Source organism: Xiphophorus hellerii, chromosome 11, assembly GCF_003331165.1.
Source record: "Xiphophorus hellerii strain 12219 chromosome 11, Xiphophorus_hellerii-4.1, whole genome shotgun sequence".
NCBI lineage: Eukaryota > Metazoa > Chordata > Actinopteri > Cyprinodontiformes > Poeciliidae > Xiphophorus > Xiphophorus hellerii.
The window spans coordinates 227,137-250,000 of record NC_045682.1 but is presented as its reverse complement, the minus strand read 5'-3'; the positions used below and the strand labels follow the sequence as shown (position 1 = coordinate 250,000).

At 40.4% G+C, this 22,864-nt stretch overlaps 1 protein-coding gene across 8 annotated transcripts in view; it reads left to right on the top strand.

Annotated features, from left to right (window-relative positions):
• LOC116728191 (golgin subfamily A member 4-like) overlaps positions 1–20,228 on the top strand; it is a 43,427-nt gene extending 23,199 nt beyond the window's left edge. The window contains exons 5-6 of one of the 8 annotated variants that reach the window (XM_032576088.1): positions 17,477–17,683; positions 17,781–19,238. In XM_032576088.1, coding sequence (XP_032431979.1) covers positions 17,817–18,836 — 1,020 coding nt within the window. In that variant the 5' untranslated portion in view covers positions 17,477–17,683; positions 17,781–17,816 and the 3' untranslated portion in view covers positions 18,837–19,238. Of the gene's footprint in view, positions 3,807–3,857; positions 6,076–12,614; positions 19,239–20,216 lie in introns of those variants that run through there. The other 7 variants (XM_032576083.1, XM_032576085.1, XR_004340958.1 and 4 more) reach the window with 7 other exon arrangements.
• Positions 20,229–22,864: the final 2,636 nt, after the last annotated feature.

Below are 22,864 nucleotides of genomic sequence, written 5' to 3'. Positions count from 1 at the left end.
ATCAACTGAAGGTTCTCATGAACGCAATCAGTTCAAAACCACAAGAACAAGAAGGAAAAGGCCCAGAAATTCTCACACAAACACAAAATCTGGATCTCTGTAGGAAAAAAATACAGGAGAAAAGACAAGAGCTGGAGGTTTTGATGAAGAATGCTAACAGCATGAAGGAAAAGGTTAAAGATTCCATGAGCAGTGTCCATAAAGACATAGAACAAATGATCTCCATGAAGAAGAACTTTGGAAAAGACAGAGAGAAACTGTCAAGTGAGAAGAAGCGCCTGGAAAGAGAATTGTCAGAGTGCAAAATGAGACAAGAGGAACTCTTGGATGCAATGAAGTCAACAGCAAACCTAAGACTAACACTACAAGGAGTAAAAGACAAGGTGTGTGACTTGACCAATGTTAAAATGAGAAGATTACACAAAGGTCATAAAGATGCACAGTTATTATGTATTTCACTGGAGAAGAATGTTTCAACTATTGGTGACCAGATGAAAACACTAACTCCTTACAAAGAGTTAGTTGAAAGAGAAAAGATCAATCTAACATCCATCATGTCTTCCATGAGGAATCAGAAAGAAGTGATGGAACATCAATGGAAGCAAATGGTGGACATGGATAAAAAAGATCTAAACAAGAAGAAGGAAGAACTGAAACGGGAAACACAGAATCTGCAAAGAGTGGCTGACAAAGTAGACAAAGAAAAAGAGGCCTTGGAAGTGATGATGTCCAATATCCAGACACAACGCGCAATACTGCAACAAGAAAAACAAGATATTCAAGAAGAAAGAGAGAGAATAAACATGACAGAGGCTGAACTAGACCAGAAGGCAGAAGAAGCCAGCAGTTGCTTGGCAGAGATCAACAAAGAGAAAATCAAACTAAAACATTTGTCAGTTTCAGTCCAAAGAAATCATGAAAGACTTCAAGACATCATGTACACGATTGCCATAAAACAACAAGGCAGAGAGAGGAAAGATCATCTGTTCCAAGCACAAACACAGGAACTACAATCTAAAAGGCTTCAACTACAGAAAGAAAAGGAAGAGATGCAGCTTTTGATGACAACTGTTAGTAAGATGAGAGAGTGGACTAAAGCTGCGATGATCACCACCCAAAAGGAAAAGCAACAAGTGGATTATAGGAGGATGCACAAGCCAGAAGAAGAAATGCGTTCAATCCAGAATCTAGAACTTGAGAGAGAGAGGTCTGGGTTGACACCAAGAGAGGACAGTGGCTTGGATAAAAGTCAAATAACAGAACGTCAGCAAGGACAGATCCAATACATCAAAGAGAAACTAAGGGAAAACATCAAAGTGAAAATGGTCCAGCTACAACAAAGGATTGCAGGTGTAGAAAACCTCTCCGTTGGTTTGGGACAGAAGCTTCTTTGTCTTGTGGAACAGAAGGAAAATGTGGCTGGTTATAAAGAGGTATTTGAAAGAGAAAAGAGAATTCTGAATAGTCTCCTTTGTGATACACTAAAACAAAGAGAAGATATGGAAAACCGTTGGAAGCAAACAATGAACCGGCAAAAAGAAAAAGTTACTTCTCTTGAAGCAACCCTGAAAAAAGAAAAGCAGGACCTGGAACTAGAGAAACAAAAGATGTCGAAAGATGAGCTGGTCTTAGAGCCGATTAGGAATGGCATCCAGAAACAAAGTGAAATATTACAACAAGACATTCAGCAACGTAAGCAAGAGTTGGAAAGCACAATGGTGGAACTGCACAAGAAGACAGAAGAAACCAAGAATCTCTTTGATGGAATCAAAAAAGAGAAATCTAAACTCAAAGATCTTAACCTTTGTCTGAAAACACAAGGCGATCAACTGAAGGTTCTCATGAACGCAATCAGTTCAAAACCACAAGAACAAGAAGGAAAAGGCCCAGAAATTCTCACACAAACACAAAATCTGGATCTCTGTAGGAAAAAAATACAGGAGAAAAGACAAGAGCTGGAGATTTTGATGTATAATGCTAACAGCATGAAGGAAAAGGTTAAAGATTCCATGAGCAGTGTCCATAAAGACATAGAACAAATGATCTCCATGAAGAAGAACTTTGGAAAAGACAGAGAGAAACTGTCAACTGAGAAGAAGCGCCTGGAAAGAGAATTGTCAGAGTGCAAAATGAGACAAGAGGAACTCTTGGATGCAATGAAGTCAACAGCAAACCTAAGACTAACACTACAAGGAGTAAAAGACAAGGTGTGTGACTTGACCAATGTTAAAATGAGAAGATTACACAAAGGTCATAAAGATGCACAGTTATTATGTATTTCACTGGAGAAGAATGTTTCAACTATTGGTGACCAGATGAAAACACTAACTCCTTACAAAGAGTTAGTTGAAAGAGAAAAGATCAATCTAACATCCATCATGTCTTCCATGAGGAATCAGAAAGAAGTGATGGAACATCAATGGAAGCAAATGGTGGACATGGATAAAAAAGATCTAAACAAGAAGAAGGAAGAACTGAAACGGGAAACACAGAATCTGCAAAGAGTGGCTGACAAAGTAGACAAAGAAAAAGAGGCCTTGGAAGTGATGATGTCCAATATCCAGACACAACGCGCAATACTGCAACAAGAAAAACAAGATATTCAAGAAGAAAGAGAGAGAATAAACATGACAGAGGCTGAACTAGACCAGAAGGCAGAAGAAGCCAGCAGTTGCTTGGCAGAGATCAACAAAGAGAAAATCAAACTAAAACATTTGTCAGTTTCAGTCCAAAGAAATCATGAAAGACTTCAAGACATCATGTACACGATTGCCATAAAACAACAAGGCAGAGAGAGGAAAGATCATCTGTTCCAAGCACAAACACAGGAACTACAATCTAAAAGGCTTCAACTACAGAAAGAAAAGGAAGAGATGCAGCTTTTGATGACAACTGTTAGTAAGATGAGAGAGTGGACTAAAGCTGCGATGATCACCACCCAAAAGGAAAAGCAACAAGTGGATTATAGGAGGATGCACAAGCCAGAAGAAGAAATGCGTTCAATCCAGAATCTAGAACTTGAGAGAGAGAGGTCTGGGTTGACACCAAGAGAGGACAGTGGCTTGGATAAAAGTCAAATAACAGAACGTCAGCAAGGACAGATCCAATACATCAAAGAGAAACTAAGGGAAAACATCAAAGTGAAAATGGTCCAGCTACAACAAAGGATTGCAGGTGTAGAAAACCTCTCCGTTGGTTTGGGACAGAAGCTTCTTTGTCTTGTGGAACAGAAGGAAAATGTGGCTGGTTATAAAGAGGTATTTGAAAGAGAAAAGAGAATTCTGAATAGTCTCCTTTGTGATACACTAAAACAAAGAGAAGATATGGAAAACCGTTGGAAGCAAACAATGAACCGGCAAAAAGAAAAAGTTACTTCTCTTGAAGCAACCCTGAAAAAAGAAAAGCAGGACCTGGAACTAGAGAAACAAAAGATGTCGAAAGATGAGCTGGTCTTAGAGCCGATTAGGAATGGCATCCAGAAACAAAGTGAAATATTACAACAAGACATTCAGCAACGTAAGCAAGAGTTGGAAAGCACAATGGTGGAACTGCACAAGAAGACAGAAGAAACCAAGAATCTCTTTGATGGAATCAAAAAAGAGAGATCTAAACTCAAAGATCTTAACCTTTGTCTGAAAACACAAGGCGATCAACTGAAGGTTCTCATGAACGCAATCAGTTCAAAACCACAAGAACAAGAAGGAAAAGGCCCAGAAATTCTCGCAATACTGCAACAAGAAAAACAAGATATTCAAGAAAGAGAGAGAATAAACATCACAGAGGCTGAACTAGACCAGAAGGCAGAAGAAGCCAGCAGTTTTTTTGAAGAAATCAACAAACTAGACCAGAATGTAGATGAAGCACCAATGAAGATTGAGATTTTTTCTGCCTTCTTAGAAAGATTACGACATCTTAATCTTATGACAGTTGAACTCTTCCAAAACAGTATAGACTGTTTGGAAGGAAAAAGTCAAGATCTCACCCACTTTTTTTCTTCATTGAAAACCAGTAGAGAAGTTCATTTGATTAGAGACAGGATCCGTCGTCATTTAAACTGGATAAAACTACAAAGACAACACTTGAACCAAACCGTATGTGATAAATCAACACAAACTGTGAGTCTGAGTCATCAGAGATTGAAGACATATAAAGAGAATGTGAGTCCATTTAAAATAGGTACACCTGAAATGAAGTTTCAGAATCTTAAACCTGTTGAAACTGAGTACCACCTTATTTCTAAGGAGGATGATGATTTGAAATCTCTGAGTAAATATATAACTTTTGACAGGGAATGGCCAGGACCAGCACTCAAAGATAATAGTGATATAGAGAACAGAAAGGAGATTGCGACTTCTCCCAGGGTTTCAACTAGGACAGAGGACTATACTAAACATCCGAAAAGTAATTCCTTACAAAGGTCCTGGAAGGACACCAGAATGGAATTTAAGGAGATTAATCTGATGAAGCACAGAGGTCAGGAGATTAGAAATAATTTGGATAAAAGGCTAAAAGAAATAATTCATTTTGGTAAAATAACACTAAAAGAAACACTTATGGACAATTCATTACCAGAAAAAGGAACACACACATCAACTCAGGGGAACTTTGACAGTTCTACCAAATCTGCCAATATAAAATATGTTGAGCTTCAACAACTTAAGTTTCACATGCTGAGTCAGATTGAAAAACTTCAACTGAAAGAGAACACAAGTGAGACACTTGTTTCTTATGAAAAAGATAATCAAACTTTTCAGAAGGAAATAATCCCAGCAAAAGTGCAAGAAATGCAAGAGCAGGACAAAGCAAGAGGGGGAGAAAATGAAGCAGTGACGTCAAGCAGACTCTTCTGTTTGCTGCAACATTACTGCTGTCGCTGCTGCTGTCATTGTTGTACCTGTCGAAAGCATGTGTGCCCAAAGAAAAATGGAATCATGAATGCCTAAAATATATAAATGTGTGTGTGTGTCTGTGTGTGGGGGTGCAAGCCAAGTATTTCTGCTGGTAATTTTACTCTTAGTAAAAGAAAATGTTAAATAAAATTGTCATTAGCAAGACATCTTCAGAATGTTGTAAGAGCTTCATCAGGGGTGCCCAAAGTGGGTCCTTGAGGGCCCGCATCCTGCATGTTTTAGTTTTCTCCCTGGTTTAACGCACCTGGATCAAATGATGACTTGTTAGAAGGCCAAAGAAGAACACTGACATGCTGAAAAGGTTGTTACTACCACCAGGAAGAGAACTAAAATGTGCAGGATGCCGGCCCTCGAGGACCGACTTTGAGCACCCCTGAGCTACATCATAGTGTCAATTTTGTTTTGAAAATCTTGAGTTTAAGTATTGTCTGGTGAAAACTGGTATAGAGGGGTGAAATCTTTCCAGATTAATGCAGAAAACAGAGCATTAAGGCCTGAGGGACATAAGTGATCTTGCATTTTGATTTAATGATGATTAAATAATATATATACAGTATTCCTGCATTTTATTACTGATTGATTATAAGAAATGTATTCTTGTATTTTGATTTGTTAATGATTATAACAATGAGGATTTTTGTACTTTGATTTACTGATGACTATACAAAGAGTTGATATAAAAAAGTAGATCAAGAAATAAATAACACAATGAAAGAATGATGAATAGAATTAATCTCAGATGATTATTATAAAAAGTTATGTTTGAATTAAAACAGAAAGTTGATTATGTTTAATGATTTATGATAATCTACAGAATTGTAACTGAAGTAATGATACATTGTGAAGCGAAATGACATGTTTTTCTCAGACTGTGTTGTAACTAAAGTAGATGTCAAAACTGAGCTGAGCGGGGAGGCAGGGGAGTTCCAAAGAGGAAGTAAGATGTTTTCTTCAAAACTAAAATGGGGAAGTATTTTAGTCGGTGGACAGGCAGCAGAAAAAAGGAAGTAAGCAAGGCGTTGACTGCTGTGCGTAAGCCAGGCGTTGGCTGCTGTAAGAAGGGTTGGTGCTTTCTACAGAACCATCTAACGTTCGAGAAGTCACGTAGGCCATCACCCCATACATAACCATGGGATGAGAGAGTATAAAAACCCATGAAAAGAGGGTGCTGAAGTCAAGCCAACAAGAGGATGCAGACAGAAGATTAGCAGAGGACCGCACCCTGGAACCACAGGGAAGTGAAGACTCCGCGCTGCTAGAAGGGACAAGATCCATCAACCCTCAGCCCTGGTTCCTGATTCGACTGCCTACTTTGCCTCAACCCAAAGATCTCAAGGTTACTGCAACAGACTTGGAGAAAAGACAAAGGTCACTGAGTGATGAAGATTTGAGTGTTTGGAAGACAACAACCAGTTCTGCTTTGCTTCTATTCTGAAGAGGATTTTGCCGTACAAAACCAAAGACTCTGACCAAGGACATTTGAAGTTTCCTGTTGCCGAGATCATTCATCATCTGGGTATGAGTTGAACTGCACCCCAAAGCCTCGCTCAGTAAATTAGGGACACAGTTTAGGGAAATAGGTTAGAATAGGTTGAAGGTGGTTTATAATGATTTTAATATTTATTCTTAATTTGTAATCATTGATAATTAATCTGTCTGTCACTTATCCTTGCTAAACGCTTGCTTAATAAAGATGCATTAAAATTCTAATAAGATTTGTGGACACTGAAATTAATTGAGTCATCTATTATTTTTGGTTCTCCTAATTAGTGTAAAATCTATGAATATGATTCTAGAAGTGTGGTGGCTTCAGAAATTCCTTTAGTGTTGGTAAAATAATGACCTTGGGGCTTATGTTGAGCCACTAAAAACTATCTAGCCTGTAACAAGTGCACGCTGTTGATAGAGGGAGAGCTACCATTAACAAGAGTGGTTATTGAAGTTATGCAGTTGTGAGGGCTACTCAACTGATTGCTTCTTAACTGAAAAGGGTCATAGCTTCCTGGACTATAGGTAGTTAAAGGCTAGATGAATCTCTCTCGATGCCAGCTTAGACTGATTATCTCTCCTAGACCTGCTTCAGGGTAATACTCGAAGGTTTAGAGATTTTCCGGACCCGTTAGATGGAGAGTTGATCAGTAGTCAGTCCTTGGGAGTTGTGAGGTTTAGGGCGTGGCTGGCTATTGCGCAATAACAGTATGCATCGTGCTTTAAGGCTAGAAATGTAGTGCAATGTCATTGTTGAGTTTCCTATATAGTGTACCAAATTCTTCTGTCAGTAAAGTCTGTTTGCTGTTTGTTTTGAATCTAATTTTTAACACTTAATACATTTAAAGTATGATGGAGAATATTTACACAGAACAAGTTTAGCCTAGTTAATCTTCATGGCTTCATGCAGCAGTTTGTTTGTCATTTGGTTCCTACATATTAGAAATAAACTTTGAAGTTAATCATTCATAACCTGCAATAACCAAAAAAATTGCTTAATTACTTGATTTTCATATTTAAGGAAAGATTATATGCACATTTGAATTGAAATAGTGAGTTTTTAATGAATTCATGTTGATAAGGGGATTGTAAATACAGTATATGTCAGAAATATAAGATATTGTAAGGTACAATGCCAATTTCTCTGACACTGCCATGTGAGGGTGAGGATGTTACCCTTTCAAATAAAGCAGTTACAATATGTTGCTATTTTACAGAGCTTTGCCTGACTGTGTGTAAGTACACAAATGGTTGAACAGTTGTGTCACACTTAAATAAGCACATCTAAATTTCATTTAGTTTTTGTTGGTCTTTCACTATAAACTGGTATTGACAATAGACCCAGGTTTAAGAAAACATGGCTTATATTCAATATTTGTTGCATAGAGAAACAAATCAGACCAAACAAAAGTTATTAATCGGTTAAAGCCACCTTTATTACAACAAATATGTACATCACATTTTACTGGTGCATGATTAACAAACCTAAGCTGCAGACCCACACAACTTAAATGAAACCAAACAATTTTACAGTTTTCACTGTCATAGGCAACTATGTCAATTCTGCTCTCAGGACACCGTATTTTGCTTATGCTTTTTCTGGAGTTACCGCGTCAGATTTTTGGGGATGTTTTGTCGTTATAGGCAGAAAGCGGAATCCCATTTCGTGCAGGCCTGTATCTTTGTGAAATTGCAGCTTACAAGTTCAGGGAGACTCACACATCCAACAAATTGTTTTGCCTTCTCAAAGATAGCTGCCAGGTCTGGAGCAAAACGTACAACAGCAAAGTCCTTCTTGGTCCATAGAACAAAGTTACTGTATTCATTCTCAGTGACAAAAATCTGCATTTTACCCTGCTGCAAAAAAGATGTTGAGGCTTCAGATGCATCTCTCCTGCAACTCTTGATTTCAAACAGAAATCAAGAGTTTGAGCACTCAAGGTTAAGCCCTGGTATTTATATGAGCATTTATCTCAATATATTCTCTGCCACAACAGATGCATTGCATAAGCCTGGTTGAGGCCTCAGGTTTGGCAGAAATATAAGATATTGTATAAAACATTAAATACCTAAGTATTTAATGTTTTTCTATGAGTTATATAGTCACAATATACACCATGTTCCAAATTATTATGCAATTTGGATTTAAGTGTCATAAAGATTCATTTTTTTGTTGTGCTATGAAATTTATAGATGGTATTGTGTGTCAGGGCTCTTTGAATCACTATAATTAATTTCAGAGAGCTGGTTGATTAGTTTGTCTGATGAGCTCAATTAAAGGAAATCTACTTAAGAAGGATGTTCCACATTATTAAGCAAGCCACAGGTTTCAAGCAATATGGGAAAGAGAAAGAATCTCTGCTGACGAAAATCATCAGATAGTGTAGTGCCTCGGCCTGTCACGATATCAAATTTTGCTGAACAATTAATTGTCTCAAAAATTATTGCGATAAACGATAATATTGTTTGAAGACCTTTTTACATTGATTTAATTGAAATGACGTAATAATGCATGCGATTTCCTGCCAAAGATAGATACACTTTATTTTCAAAAGAACACTTAACACTGGAACTGATAAATAAAATAAACAAAACAACCAAAAACAAAAATAAAAAGGATTCTCAGTCTCCATTAACAAAAAACTCACTTGAAAAAAAAAACTAAACAACATAAAACCAAAGTGGAAATAAATACTGCATTCAACCAAAACATTATGAAGTCTGTATATTATGTTGCCCTTCAGTAATAATTAGATTTAAATAGAGAAGATGGGCACATCCGACTACCTGATGCAATAGTTCACACTACACGATTTTTTGCTCCTATTTTTCCCCTTACGACAATCTTAGAACGTTGGTCTTTCTAAGATTGTGTGGTGTGTTACTACCGATCATCGTTGCCACTCCAATCTAAATCGGGTTTTCCCCGACTGGGAGCGTTAACGCAGCATGTTGAATGTGACAGGCAGCCAATCAGAAAGCGAGGATTCTCCTCCAGCTTTCTGAGGGGAAATTACAGAGGGGAATCCCAAACAGCTGACACGGAGCAACCCGAAGTCCAGCGGACATTGGAGATGATATGTGGAAACAACATTAATGTTTATTCAACATGAGAGAAAGAATATACACTGCCTGGCCAAAAAAAAAGTCGCCACCTGGATTTAACTAAGCGAATAGGTACAAGCCTCCGATTGGATAAATAGGTACTCCATAGGCGATTATCTTTCAGCTGGCAACAAGTTATTTAACCCCAGCTGATGCAATGAGTAACTCCTCATTTCTTAAACAACCATGGCAAAAGACACATCCTGTGGTCGTGGAAAAGACGTTAGTCTGTTTAAGAAGGGTCAAATCATTGGCATGCATCAAGCAGAGAAAACATCTAAGGAGATTGCAGAAACTACTAGAATTGGGTTAAGAACTGTCCAACGCATCATTAACAACTGGAAGGATGGTGGGGAGAAAACCTCTAATCAGTAAGGCTAACCAGAAAAAAAGGCTTCAGTTTGTTAGGGAGCATAAAGATTGGACTCTGGAGGAATGGAAGAGGGTCATGTGGTCTGATGAGTCCAGATTTACCCTGTTCCAGAGTGATGGGCGCATCAGGGTAAGAAGAGAGGCAGGTGAAGTGATGCACCCATCATGCCTAGTGCCTACTGTACAAGCCTGTGGGGGCAGTAGGGGGTTGCTGCAGTTGGTCAGGTCTAGGTTCAGCAACATTGTGTGCCCAAAGAATGAGGTCAGCTGACTACCTGAATATACTGAATGACCAGGTTATTCCATCAATAGATTTTGTCTTCCCAAATGGAACGGGCATATTCCAAGATGACAATGCCAGGATTCATCGGGCTCACATTGTGAAAGAGTGGTTCAGGGAGCATGAGACATCTTTTTCACACATGGATTGGCCACCACAGAGTCCAGACCTTAACCCCATTGAGAATCTTTGGGATGTGCTGGAGAAGGCTTTGCGCAGTGGTCAGACTCTCCCATCATCAATACAAGATCTTGGTGAAAGATTAATGCAACACTGGATGGAAATAAATCTTGTGACACTGCAGAAGCTTATTGAAACAATGCCACAGCGAATGCGGGCTGTAATCAAAGCTAAAGGCGGTCCAACAAAATATTAGAGAGTGTGACCATTTTTTGGTGGCGACTTTTTTTTTGGCCAGGCAGTGTAGAAATGACAAGAGGAGGAGTTGGAGCGAAATTGCTACCGCAGTTGATGAACCCGGTAACTTTTCAGCTGTTCTTCGTTAACGTGACGTAAATAGGTTATAATGATTTTCATTGAGTCAGGACTTTACGCTGACACCAGCCACATGCATGGCAGGTAGATTGTAGTAAAGCATTGATTATAATGCCTGGTTTTAAAATTAGTTAACTGAACTTGTAGTCATTATTTTGTGCCCATTGTTGGACACCACATGGCAGGACTGAACCCAATCGAGCCGTTATACCTAGGATTTGTGTCAGCTAATGTGTGGTCTCTCAGGTTTTGAAAATGGGCCGACAATCGGCCGACAGCTCTAAGAACGTGTCGTCTGCGCTGGGCTTTACACTAAGGAAATGAGGAAGGGAAGAGTCAGTGGAGAGCACCGGAGTTGAGCCTTTTTCATTCAGTGTCATTAACAGAAAGAGAAAAAGGCCAGAAGAGACGATAAAGCCGATATAGTTATCGGCTTTATCGAAATGAGGTTGATAGTTTTAATTTATCGTACGATTAATTGGTTTATCGTTTATCGCGACAGGCCTAGTAGTGCCATATGACAAGGTATGAAAACATTAGATATTTAACGAAAACTGAAGCGTTATCATACTGTGAAGAGATTTGTGGTTGATTCAGAACAAAAATGGGTTTGTACAGATAAAGGCAGAATGAGGAAGGTTTCTGTTAGACTAGGGTGACCAAACGTCCGTATTTCCCGGGACTTGTCCGTATTTCACGTCCTGTCCCGGGCGTCCCGGGTTTTTTTTAGAAAGTGAGGAAATGTCCTGGTTTTTAAATTACCTTCATTGGACCATTAAATTTACAGGCACTAGGGCACTGCGCACGGCGCTGCGTATGACGTAATCCCTGAGCCGTGTCAGTGCGGGCAGCCCTGTTCTTAATCAGAAGATAGATGGCGTCACTGTCAGTACGCCAACAACATGCCAAAGCGCAAATGTATGTTTACCGGCGATTTACAAAAGAGTTTCCCCGCTTTCAGACCCGGTCGAGACAAATGGGAGGCCTTGTGCACAGTGTGCAAAGCAGGCACAAATGTCTCGGTGTCCAATGGAGGTGCAAGGGATCTGAAAAGCCACCTGGACACCGAGAAACACAAAACAGCTGTCCGAGGTGAGAGTAGTGCTAGCTCGATCACACAGTACTTTGTCAAACCAGGGAACGAGGATGCAGTGAATGCAGTGGAGGCTGCATGGTCATTCCACACAGTGAAACATCACAACAGTTATCCATCTATGGACTGCATGAGTTCATTGTTGAAAAAGACCCTCCCCGATTCAGACACTGCCAAAAAGTTTAGTTGTGCCCGAACTAAGACCGAGGCTATTGTTGATGGTGTTCTGGCACCTCATTCTGTTGAAGTGGAGCACGAAGCGCTCAAAGACATCCCATTTTGTGGTGTAAGTACTGATGGGAGTAATCACGGTGCGGTGAAAATCTTCCCCATAATTATTCAGTACTTTGATTGGAAGGAGGGTGGTGTGCAGAGCAAGTTGATTCAAGTGCAAGATACACCAAATGAGACTGCAACCACCATCGCCAATTACCTAATGGAAACATTGGCAAAAAACAATTTGGCTTCCAAATGCGTCGCATTTACCGGGGACAATTGCAACACTAATTTTGGTGGAACCCGGTGTGATGAAGGGGGGAATAATGTATTTGCAAATTTGAAGAGAATGCTACAAAACAAAACATTGATTGGCGTGGGTTGCCCAGCACACATACTTAACAACTGTGTCTGTTAGAGATTTTTTGGTATTATCATTTTATTCTTACTTTAGTTCACATTCAGCCTATAGATCATTGTGATTTTCTGTTTAAAGTGTTCCCTTCCTTACGTGTGTATGGAGGTCACTACTGTCGGTTCAACTTTACGCACCCCCTAATTTAGTAACTACCTGTGAACAGTCGTATTTTGTTTTCTTGACAGTACTGACCGAGATTTGAACCGGGCTCAGACCTTTGATCAGATATCACATCTGGACCTGGGTTGTTAGATGTTTGGGTTAGAAGCTTTACGACCTCTGTTGTTTTTCCTGACTGCCCCCTTGCCTGTTCTTCTTTGACAATAAAAACAGGAGCTGTTGTGAGGGCAGACCAGAACGCTCTGTGGATTGTTCGGAGGAAGAATTGGCAGAGCCTTCCCTTTTGCAAAAGCTCCACGTAAAATTCATATACGTTGTCTGTGGTTCTTTCTTTTATTTAGGTTCAAAAGGAAAAAACCTATCATTATTTGGTGCCGAAACCCGGGATCTCTCACCTCCCCCGCTGTCAGGCAGAGGAAGACACGTTGAATCCGTGCACGGCCAGAGTCAATTGGACCTGGAAAGGAAAACCCAGGAAGCAAATTCTTCGCTGGGCCAGCGACGTATCCGACTTTGTCTGCCAACGGCGGAGTGACGAGATCCGACTGGACAACCCGAAAACTACAGAAACGTAGGTGAATTTTAAGTCATATAGGTTTGAGTCCTTGTCAAATATTAATTTGACTAAAGAAATACAGGTTTGAGTCCTTGTCAAATATTAATTTGACTAAAGAAATACAGGTTTGAGTCCTTGTCAAATATTAATTTGACTAAAGAAATACAGGTTTGAGTCCTTGTCAAATATTAACATTTCAATTTGACTAAAGAATAATGAAGGGTTAGAGTCCCAGTTGACAGAGAGTTTCAACTAAAGGCAAAAGGATAGGCTCTTAGAGCCTCCTTAATTAGAGGACGCCTCTTAAGGGAAAGTCCTCACGTAGATAGAAAGTTTGTTATTTGCTGTGCTGCTATTGGTGTTTTGTTTGCTGTTTTGTTGCTGTGTGCGCATGAAGGAGTGAATGGTGTTTCTCTCTCTGGGAGTAAAACTCTCTGCCTTCGGAATTAGAATCCAAAGTGAAGAACCGCTTGGAGCTCAGCTCCAAGTAGAAGCCTGTTCTTCAGGAGGCACTGAGCGCTGACTTACAGCACTTTCTCTGAGAGAGCACGTGATACTAGTATTTTTAAGCTACAACTGCAAGTGATTTAAACAAGGGGAAACACAAATTCCTGTAATTCCTCACTCGTTGAGGGCCCCAAAGGGGATGAAAAGTACATGATGTCCAGATTTTCTGGTAGCATTGCACATATATAAAAAAAATTTAAAAAAAAATGGAAAAAGAAAAATAAAATAGATGGGAAGCTAAAAATTGATCAATGGCAAGCAATTGTGGGAATTTTGGAGAGTAGTGTAGCAAGAAAAAAGAACAAATTAAAAAGGTTAAAGACAAAAGGCTCGTAGAATCAAATAACTTATTTGTAAGACCAGCAGATATTGACAGGCGGAATGCCTCGGTGGGACGGGGGGAGCACGTACGGCCGACTGCTCCTCCCCCAACCGCTGCGGCAGATTCGTCTGCCCTTGTCTCAGTGTCACCAAGCTCGGTGGATAGACAGCCGAGTGCACCTTTTAATACCAGTGAGGAAGCCACTATTTTGTTTGTAAGGCCAAAAAGTGTATGTCAGCAACAGCTAAAAAAACGCTTTAATGTCAAGTTTCCGCCCTGAAATTGAGGGGTGGATTAAAAAACACCTAGTTGAATATGATGCTGCCTCAGTCCCACAGCTGATGACATGGGCACGTCATGCAGAAAAAGTAGTTAAAAAACCAAAAACAGGATCAGATGTCTTTCATCTGGAGGATTTTGGAGAAGTAGATACCTCTGTCTTTTTCCGCGGCTCCTCAAGAGGCCGAGGGAAAAACAGCAGCAGAGGAGGTCGCTATGAGCAGCCACCCCGAAACTATACCCCTCAAAAACCACAACGTTCAGATGGATGTTGGACTTGTGGTCATCCTGGCCACTGGGCAAGACATTGCCCAGAAAATAAAATAAATCACCGGAAGGGTGGCAGATGGGAGAAAAAACAAAAGTATAACTCATCAGCATGACTAGACTTTTCCACAACCAAACAAAACTTAACACCAGATCAAATTGATGAAATAGTGGATGTATGTGCAGCTTGGGATATGTTAAATGCATTAAAAGAAAAACCTTATATCACACTGATTGTTTGCGGGGAAAAAGTTGAATTTTTATGTGACACCGATGCATGCAAAACAGTTTTAAAAAACTAAAATAGAAGGTGTAAACCCCACAAATGAGTCCATTTGGGTGAAATCTGCCGATGGACAAACACATAGGGAACATATGTCAAAAGGCAAACAAAAGAGACTGGCGCATGATTCAAGATTTACGATCAGTCAATGAAGCAGTACAAACGAGAGCACCAAATGTCCCAGACCCACACACGTTGTTAAACTCGCTAAGACCAAGCAATAAATTCTTCACAGTAATTGACCTCAGCAATGCTTTTTTCTCTGTACCCATTCATCCAGACTCCCAGTTTTGGTTCGCATTTACCTACAGAGGTCAGGGGTATAGTTATACTAGATTACCCCAAGGTTTTGCGGACAGTCCAAGCATATTTTGCGAAGCAATTATGGCCTGCTTGTCTGATTTTAAAATATCAGAAAAAAGTCAACTTTTGATTTATGTTGATGACCTGTTAATTGCATCTGAAAGCGAGGAAGCATGCAGAGCAGATTCACTCGCTCTGCTGCACCATCTCTGTCAGACAGGGAATAGAGTAAACAAAGATAAGCTCCAGTGGGTCAGGGAAGAGGTAAATTATTTGGGACACACACTTTCTGCTGAGGGGAAACAGATTCAAAAAGCGAGAAAAGAGACAGTTTCTGAAGCTCCTAAACCAGAAATTAAGAAGCAAATGATGTCATTTCTCGGACTTTGCAATTACTGCAGAGCCTGGATTCCACACTATGCTGAAAAAACACAGGCTTTACAGGATTTGATTCATGGCACCCCAATGGCCATGACTGACAAAATAACTTGGAATCCTGAAGCTGAAAAAAGATTTGCTGAACTTAAACAAGCATTAATGCAGGCAACAACTTTGATTCTTCCAAACTATAAAAAAAACCTTTGTTCAAACTGTAGACTGCAGAAATGGATTTATGACCTCCGTGTTACTACAGAATCATGATGATAAGCTAAAACCATTGGCTTTCTACTCAAGAAGGCTGGATCCAGTAGCACAGTCTCTGCCAGGCTGTGTGCAAGCTATTTGTGCTGCAGCGTTAGCGGTAAACATGTCGGCTGACATAGTTTTGTTTCACAAAATGGAGCTGTTAGTTCCACATGCTGTAGATGTTCTACTTTTGCAGAGCAAAATGAATTTGCTCTCACCAGCACGACACCTTTCGTACACGGCGACACTTTTGTCACAACCACACATTGTAATAAAACGGTGTACGATCCTGAATCCAGCTACTTTGCTTCCATTACCATGTGATGGAACGCCGCACAGCTGCCTAGAAGCTACAGAGCATTTGCAGCTTCCTAGGCCAGACCTACAGGACACCCCATTAGCAAAAGGAGAAGTCTGGTTTGTTGATGGGTCATGTTCAAAGGACCCTATGGGTAAAAACCAGACAGGTTATTCTGTTGTTGCTTTGCCGAACAAAATAATAGAAGCAGAAAGAATTTCTAGCACTCATTCTGCACAAGCAGCAGAATTGATTGCTTTGACTAGGGCATGCGAACTGGCTAAGGACAAGCACCTGACAGTGTACACAGATAGCCAGTATGTTTTCTCTACACTGTTTTATTTTGCGAAACAATGGGAGCGTAGAGGAATGACAACCTCTACTGGGAGACCAATAACGCATGCATCTTTGCTTAAAGATCTTTTACAAGCAATACAACTCCCAACTAAACTAGCTGTATGTAAATGCGCAGCTCACACAAAAAGCAAAGATGAAGTTTCAAATGGAAACAGACTAGCTGATAAAATCGCTAAAGAAGCTGCAGCAGGGAAGCATGGGAAAGGTATTTTCTCAGCACAGACTGAAGGGGAACAACAAATGATAGACAAAACAGTACTAAAAGACATGCAGGACAATGCACCACAGGCTGAGAAAAGGCTGTGGATAACTAAAGGTGCAAAAATGAATGTCGGGAACATTTTTGAGGTTAATGACAAACCAGTGCTTCCTAAGTCTTTATTTAAAGCAGCAGCAATTGTGTCACATGGGCGCTGCCATGTGTCAACAGGGGGGATGGAATCCATAAATAAAACAGCATTTCACAACGTATGGTTTAAATTCTTACTTAAAATCTTTTTGTACTGCATGTCCAGTCTGTGTGAAATACAATCCTCAGGGAAACATAAGGCCAAAACGAGGCAGGTTCCCAAAATCATCTTATCCCTTTCAAACTATGCATATGGATTTTATTGAACTTTCACAAAGTGGGCCATATAAATATTGTCTGGTGATGATTGATGCTTTTTCTAAATGGGTTGAAATAGTTCCAGCAAAGCATGCAGATGCTTTAACAGTAGCTAAGGCTATTTGTAAAACTATCATCCCAACACATGGCATCCCACAGACTGTTTATAGTGACAATGGACCACATTTTGTAAACCAAGTGATACAAAACATGGCTACACACTTGGGAATGACATTAAAGAATCACTGTGCCTATCGGCCACAGAGTGCAGGGCTGGTGGAAAGAACAAATGCTACTGTGAAAAGTAGATTAAGGAAGTGCATGGCAGACACTGGCCGATCCTGGCCAGAATGCTTAGACTTGGTGAAGCTCTATATGAGAATCACCTCAACAGCTGATGGTCTAACACCTTTTGAAATAATTCATGGGAGAGCTTACAGATTGCCTCTGTTTGCTCCGGACATACAAAAAGCTGATGAAGAACAGACATTAGCAGATTATATGATCAGGACTCTTAAACTGAAGGAAGTGTCCAGTGCGAATTTACTGCCTTCTGATTCTCCTCCTATACAGGAAGCCATTTCACTTGAGCCAGGTGACTGGGTCTACATAAAGGTCATCAAACGAAAGAACTGGGCGAGTCCACGGTGGGAAGGACCGTTCCAAGTGCTGATGACCACACCAACAGCTGTAAAGATCGCTGAAAGACCCAGCTGGATACATCTTAGTCACTGTAAGCGGCAGAGAGTGTTGGACCCCTAATTCGGAGTAGAGAGGAAGGTGGGCTTTTAGCCTCTGGGCTACACAGGCATTCTAATTTTTAATATTAGTTTGTCTCAAACCCAGCGAAGATCTGCTAAGATTCTCACTCTTTTAGTTTGGGGGTTCTGACATCTCTTCACGCCGAGCAGTAATGGGGACTCCATATGCAAGATGGATCTTCTACTGTGCTGTGACTGCTGTATGTTTGATGTTTGGAGAAGGAAGTGAGCCTGAGTTCCACCCACACGACTACAGCACCAACCTGTGGTGGAAACTGATGAATAGAACTGCTTATGAAGGACATGCTGTGAACTGCTACGTGTGTGCGCAGCTGCCGGTTTCCATACACAACTCAGGTCTCCGACCAGGTAACATTACAGACGACAAACAGATGTGTCTCTATGTTCTAAGCACCAGACCACGGCGCGTCCCGCCCCTAAGGGGAGACAGACCACGTGAGAAGGATTATTCAGCTGACCTCCGGATGGGTGAGGCTGTGCAAGGACTGTTTCAATTTTTGAATTGTTCACTTGCAGATGATGTACTTCCTTTTTCGTCATCTCAACAAACTGTATGGAAAATACCAGAGATCATTTCGTTAGCAGGAGCTAAACCAGGATCTCTGGGGAACTGTGTTTATAATAATGGAAATGTTTTTCTAGGGACATTGCCCTGGAACTTGTGTAACAGAGTTTACACCTACTGCGAACCGACACAGGATTACATCACCTGCGTAGCCTGCAGGGGTCAAAGGATGGCTCCACACTGCAAAGGCTGGAAGGAAAACCCAGACTGTGACAACTTGCTTCAGGAGAGGAGTTTCAACATCACGCATAAGATAAAGAGGAGACAGGAGACAACACTGTGCAGCGCCATAGTGCCAGGAGATTATGGCTCAAGGATGTTAACAGATTGGTACTTCATATGCGGGAATGAAGCATACATGTTCTTGCCGAAAAATTGGGGAGGACTGTGTGCTGTGGTTCCTTTGATCAACCCGATTGCATTCATCAGGAAAGCACAGGATGATTTACACACCCGCTCCAAACGAACAGTTATGTCAGAGGTCAAAAGATGGGGAGGCCTCACAACACATACTGGAGTTCCATGGGAAAGGCATCTTATGAGACAACTGAAGATGACTTGTTTCACGTTTCTGACGATTTTCTGAACAATGATGAAGTCCTGTAATAAATAAACAGAAAAATTCATTTGCTGAATGATTCCTACACTAAAAATGTTAAACAAGTGGTGTTAAGGATGAGAAAACTGCTTTTGATTTTTTGCTGTTTCTTTTATTTTATATTCCAATTATTCATTGTGTATTTTGTTAGAGATTTTTTGGTATTATCATTTTATTCTTACTTTAGTTCACATTCAGCCTATAGATCATTGTGATTTTCTGTTTAAAGTGTTCCCTTCCTTACGTGTGTATGGAGGTCACTACTGTCGGTTCAACTTTACGCACCCCCTAATTTAGTAACTACCTGTGAACAGTCGTATTTTGTTTTCTTGACAGTACTGACCGAGATTTGAACCGGGCTCAGACCTTTGATCAGATATCACATCTGGACCTGGGTTGTTAGATGTTTGGGTTAGAAGCTTTACGACCTCTGTTGTGTTTCCTGACTGCCCCCTTGCCTGTTCTTCTTTGACAATAAAAACAGGAGCAGTTGTGAGGGCAGACCAGAACACTCTGTGGATTGTTCGGAGGAAGAATTGGCAGAGCCTTCCCTTTTGCAAAAGCTCCACGTAAAATTCATATACGTTGTCTGTGGTTCTTTCTTTTATTTAGGTTCGAAAGGAAAAAACCTATCAGTGTCCATCACGGGGCAGACAGACTTGATGTGGACATTGAGAATATAATTTTTAAAATCTACCAGTACTTCCACATTTACACTGTTCGTACAGAGTCCCTCAAAGAGTACTGCGATTTTGTTGATATTGAATACAAGAGGATGCTGTCACACAGCAAGACAAGGTGGCTCTCTCTGTTCCCAGGCATAGAGAGGATGCTACAAATGTTGCTTGCTTTAAAAGCATTCTTTTTGTCTAAGGAAAAGCCACCCATGATGATCAGGGCATTTTTTGAAAACCCATTTAGTGAGATATACTTGTGGCACATGCACTCACTCATGTCCGTCTTCCACAATCACATTCAAGAAATGGAAAGGGAGAACAACTCCATCATGGAGGTTAAGAAAATATTGAGCAGCATCCACAACATTCTTATTGAACAGAATAACAACAATTTCATGTCCCTCAAAGTTAAGGGACTGCTGGCCGAAAATCGCAGAGAAGGACTTGAAGAGGGCTATGACAAGTTCATGGCTGATGTGCTCGGCATGTACAGTTCATGTTTGGAGTATCTGGAGAAGTGGATGACACCTATGGAAGAGTTCTCACCATTCATGTGGATGGACATGAGTGAGCCACCAAAGTGGAATGATGTGGAGGCCTACATCAAGTACCTTGGAGAGAAGGGGGTACCAATTGATGATAAATGCTTTGACCAAGTTGCCAATCTGAAGAAATTCATAGAAAGCTGCAGTGATGATGAGTTCATGGGCCTGCAGGTGCACCAGAAGTGGACCAAATACTTTGAGAAGGCCAAAAGTATTGCATGCTACTCAGAACTGCTGAAGATTGCACAGTTTGTCTTTGCACTTCCTCCTCACAATGCAAATGTAGAGAGAGTTTTTTCACTGATGCAGAGCCAGTGGACAAAGGAGAGGAACCAGCTCTCAGTTGAATCATTGAAAGGGATCCTATTTGTGCAATACAATTTCAAAAATATGTCTTGCAAGGACTTTCATACGTATGTGTTGAGCCACAAGAAACTGCTGAGAAAGATCAGCTCTACAGCAAAATATAAATGGGCAAACAAGGACAAGGAAGAAAAACCGGATGAAGAGGAAGACGAGGATTAAGCAGGAAAGTAAAGATAGTCTATTGATATGTTTGTGCGTTTTTGGTACATTTTGAGTTATTTTTGCTACACAAGAGGTATTTTTTGTTAATTAGCTCATTTGTTAATTTATTTTTTCCAATAGCCTACAGAACAGACATTATTTCGTTCATTAATGAGGCTGAGTATCATGTGTTATTGGGAGTTGAGAGTTATTGTTAACTTTTATTGTTAAGTGAGGGATGTTTAGATGAGACATTATTTCTTTCATTGTGCTATTCATTCATTACAGGAATTGTTAAGCATTTTTTAATAAATACATTTTGAATAAAATTATCATTTGTTATTGGAGTTATTGCTGTTGACTTTTACTGAAAAGCATTTTTAATAAACCAACTGTAAATATCATGTTATTGTAGGATTACGTAGGCCTATGTTAAGTGAGTGCATGCCACAGACATCTCTATGCATGGGAACAGAGATCCCCCCCCGCCCGCTCCAAGGTGTCCTGGTTTTCCCAAATGAAAATATGGTCACCCTATGTTAGACAAATTCATGGGATTAAGAGAGCAGCTGTTAAAATGCCCTTACAAAGCAGCAACAGTTATTTGAAGCTGCTGGTGCCTCTGGAACCTCAAGGTGGAGGATCCTCCAGAGGCTTGTGGTGCATGAAGCTACTATTGGGCCCCTAACCAGAGCTCACAAGCAGAAACAGTCGCAGTGGGCCCAGCCGTACATGAAGATTAATTTTCAAACAGACTTGTTCACTGATGACTGCTGTGCAACCCTGGATGGTCCAGATGGATACAGTAGTGGATTGGTGATGGATGGCCACCACATTCCAACACGGCTGTGACGTCAGGAAGGAGGTGGTGGAGTCATGCTTTGGGCTGAAATCATGGGGAGAGAGAGAGAGAGCTGGTCGGCCCCTTCAGAGTCCATGAAGGTGTGAAAATGACCTCAGCAAAGTATATGGACTTTCTGACTGATCACTTTCTTTCATGTTTAAAAAGACGAGCCGAACCTTCAGTAGCAAAATCATCTTCATGCATGACAATGCACCCTCTCATGCTGCAAGGAATACCACTGTGTCATTGGCTACTATGGGCATAAAAGGGGAGAAACTCATGGTGTGGTCACCATCCTCCTCTGACCTCTGACTTCAACCCTACTGAGAACCTTTGGAGTTTCCTAAAGCAGGAGATCTGAGGGTGGGATGCAGTTCATATCAAACCAGCAGCTCTGGGAAGGTTTTCTGACATCCTGCAAAGAAATTCAAGCAGAAACTCCACAAACTCACAAGTTCAATGGATCAAGAATTGTGCTGTGATATCAAAGAAGGGATCCTATGTTAACATGTAACTCGGTTTGTTAAGATGTTTTTGATTGAAATAGCTTTTGATTTTAGTACATGTGACCACTTAATGCTGCACATTCAAAAAATGACCTTTTGCAGTTCTTTATAATCCATAAAATGTTAAGAAAATCTGCTGTGCATAATAATTTGGAACAGTGCATTTTGATTTTTATTTTTGAATAAAATACTGTTCTCATGGGGAGCTTTGTTCAGTAAAATTTGATTTATACTGTAATAGTTCATGACTTGAAAATTATATTGACCATCATTTGCATTGATCATTTAGGAAACTGAGAAAATATCACTTGCATATTAATTTGGAACACGGTGTATGATAAGAGCTATTGCATTCTGTGATGTATACTTCCATAATAGTCATAAAAGTGGTGAGATATTACTCTGTATCCTTTGTTCAGTTTCTCCTTCTGCCTTTGTTGTCCACACATACCCGAGCTCTTGAATGGGAGGATAACTGCATCTCAGGCCTTTTCCTCCCTTCTGGATAAAATGCTTGAATAGCTTCTTGATCTCTGACTTTGGGGTTTGAGCCACAGCTGGTGAGGAAGGTAAGTTTTAACCATGTGTGGAAAAGGCACAAGCATAATGTAATAAGGTAAATATGCTGGTACTATGGTGACATTTTATTTAAGTAAAAGTAACAGTGTGAAGAGTAACCAATATAATATGTAATTTAGGTAAATGTTGCTTTGTTCCGTTTTAAACAGTCAATGCAGCACAGTTTGCAGAGACAGTAAGACTGAAATATCAGCCTTATTGTGAGGATTTGGGTTTTCTGTGTGTTTATTTAGTTCCTGTGTCATCTTGTCCACCCCTTGATTGATCCCAGCTGTGTCCTGTTTCCCCTCATTACCTTCCCTGTGTATTTATACCCACCTGTGTCCGTGTTTCCCTGTCCTTGTCCCATTTCTTGCAG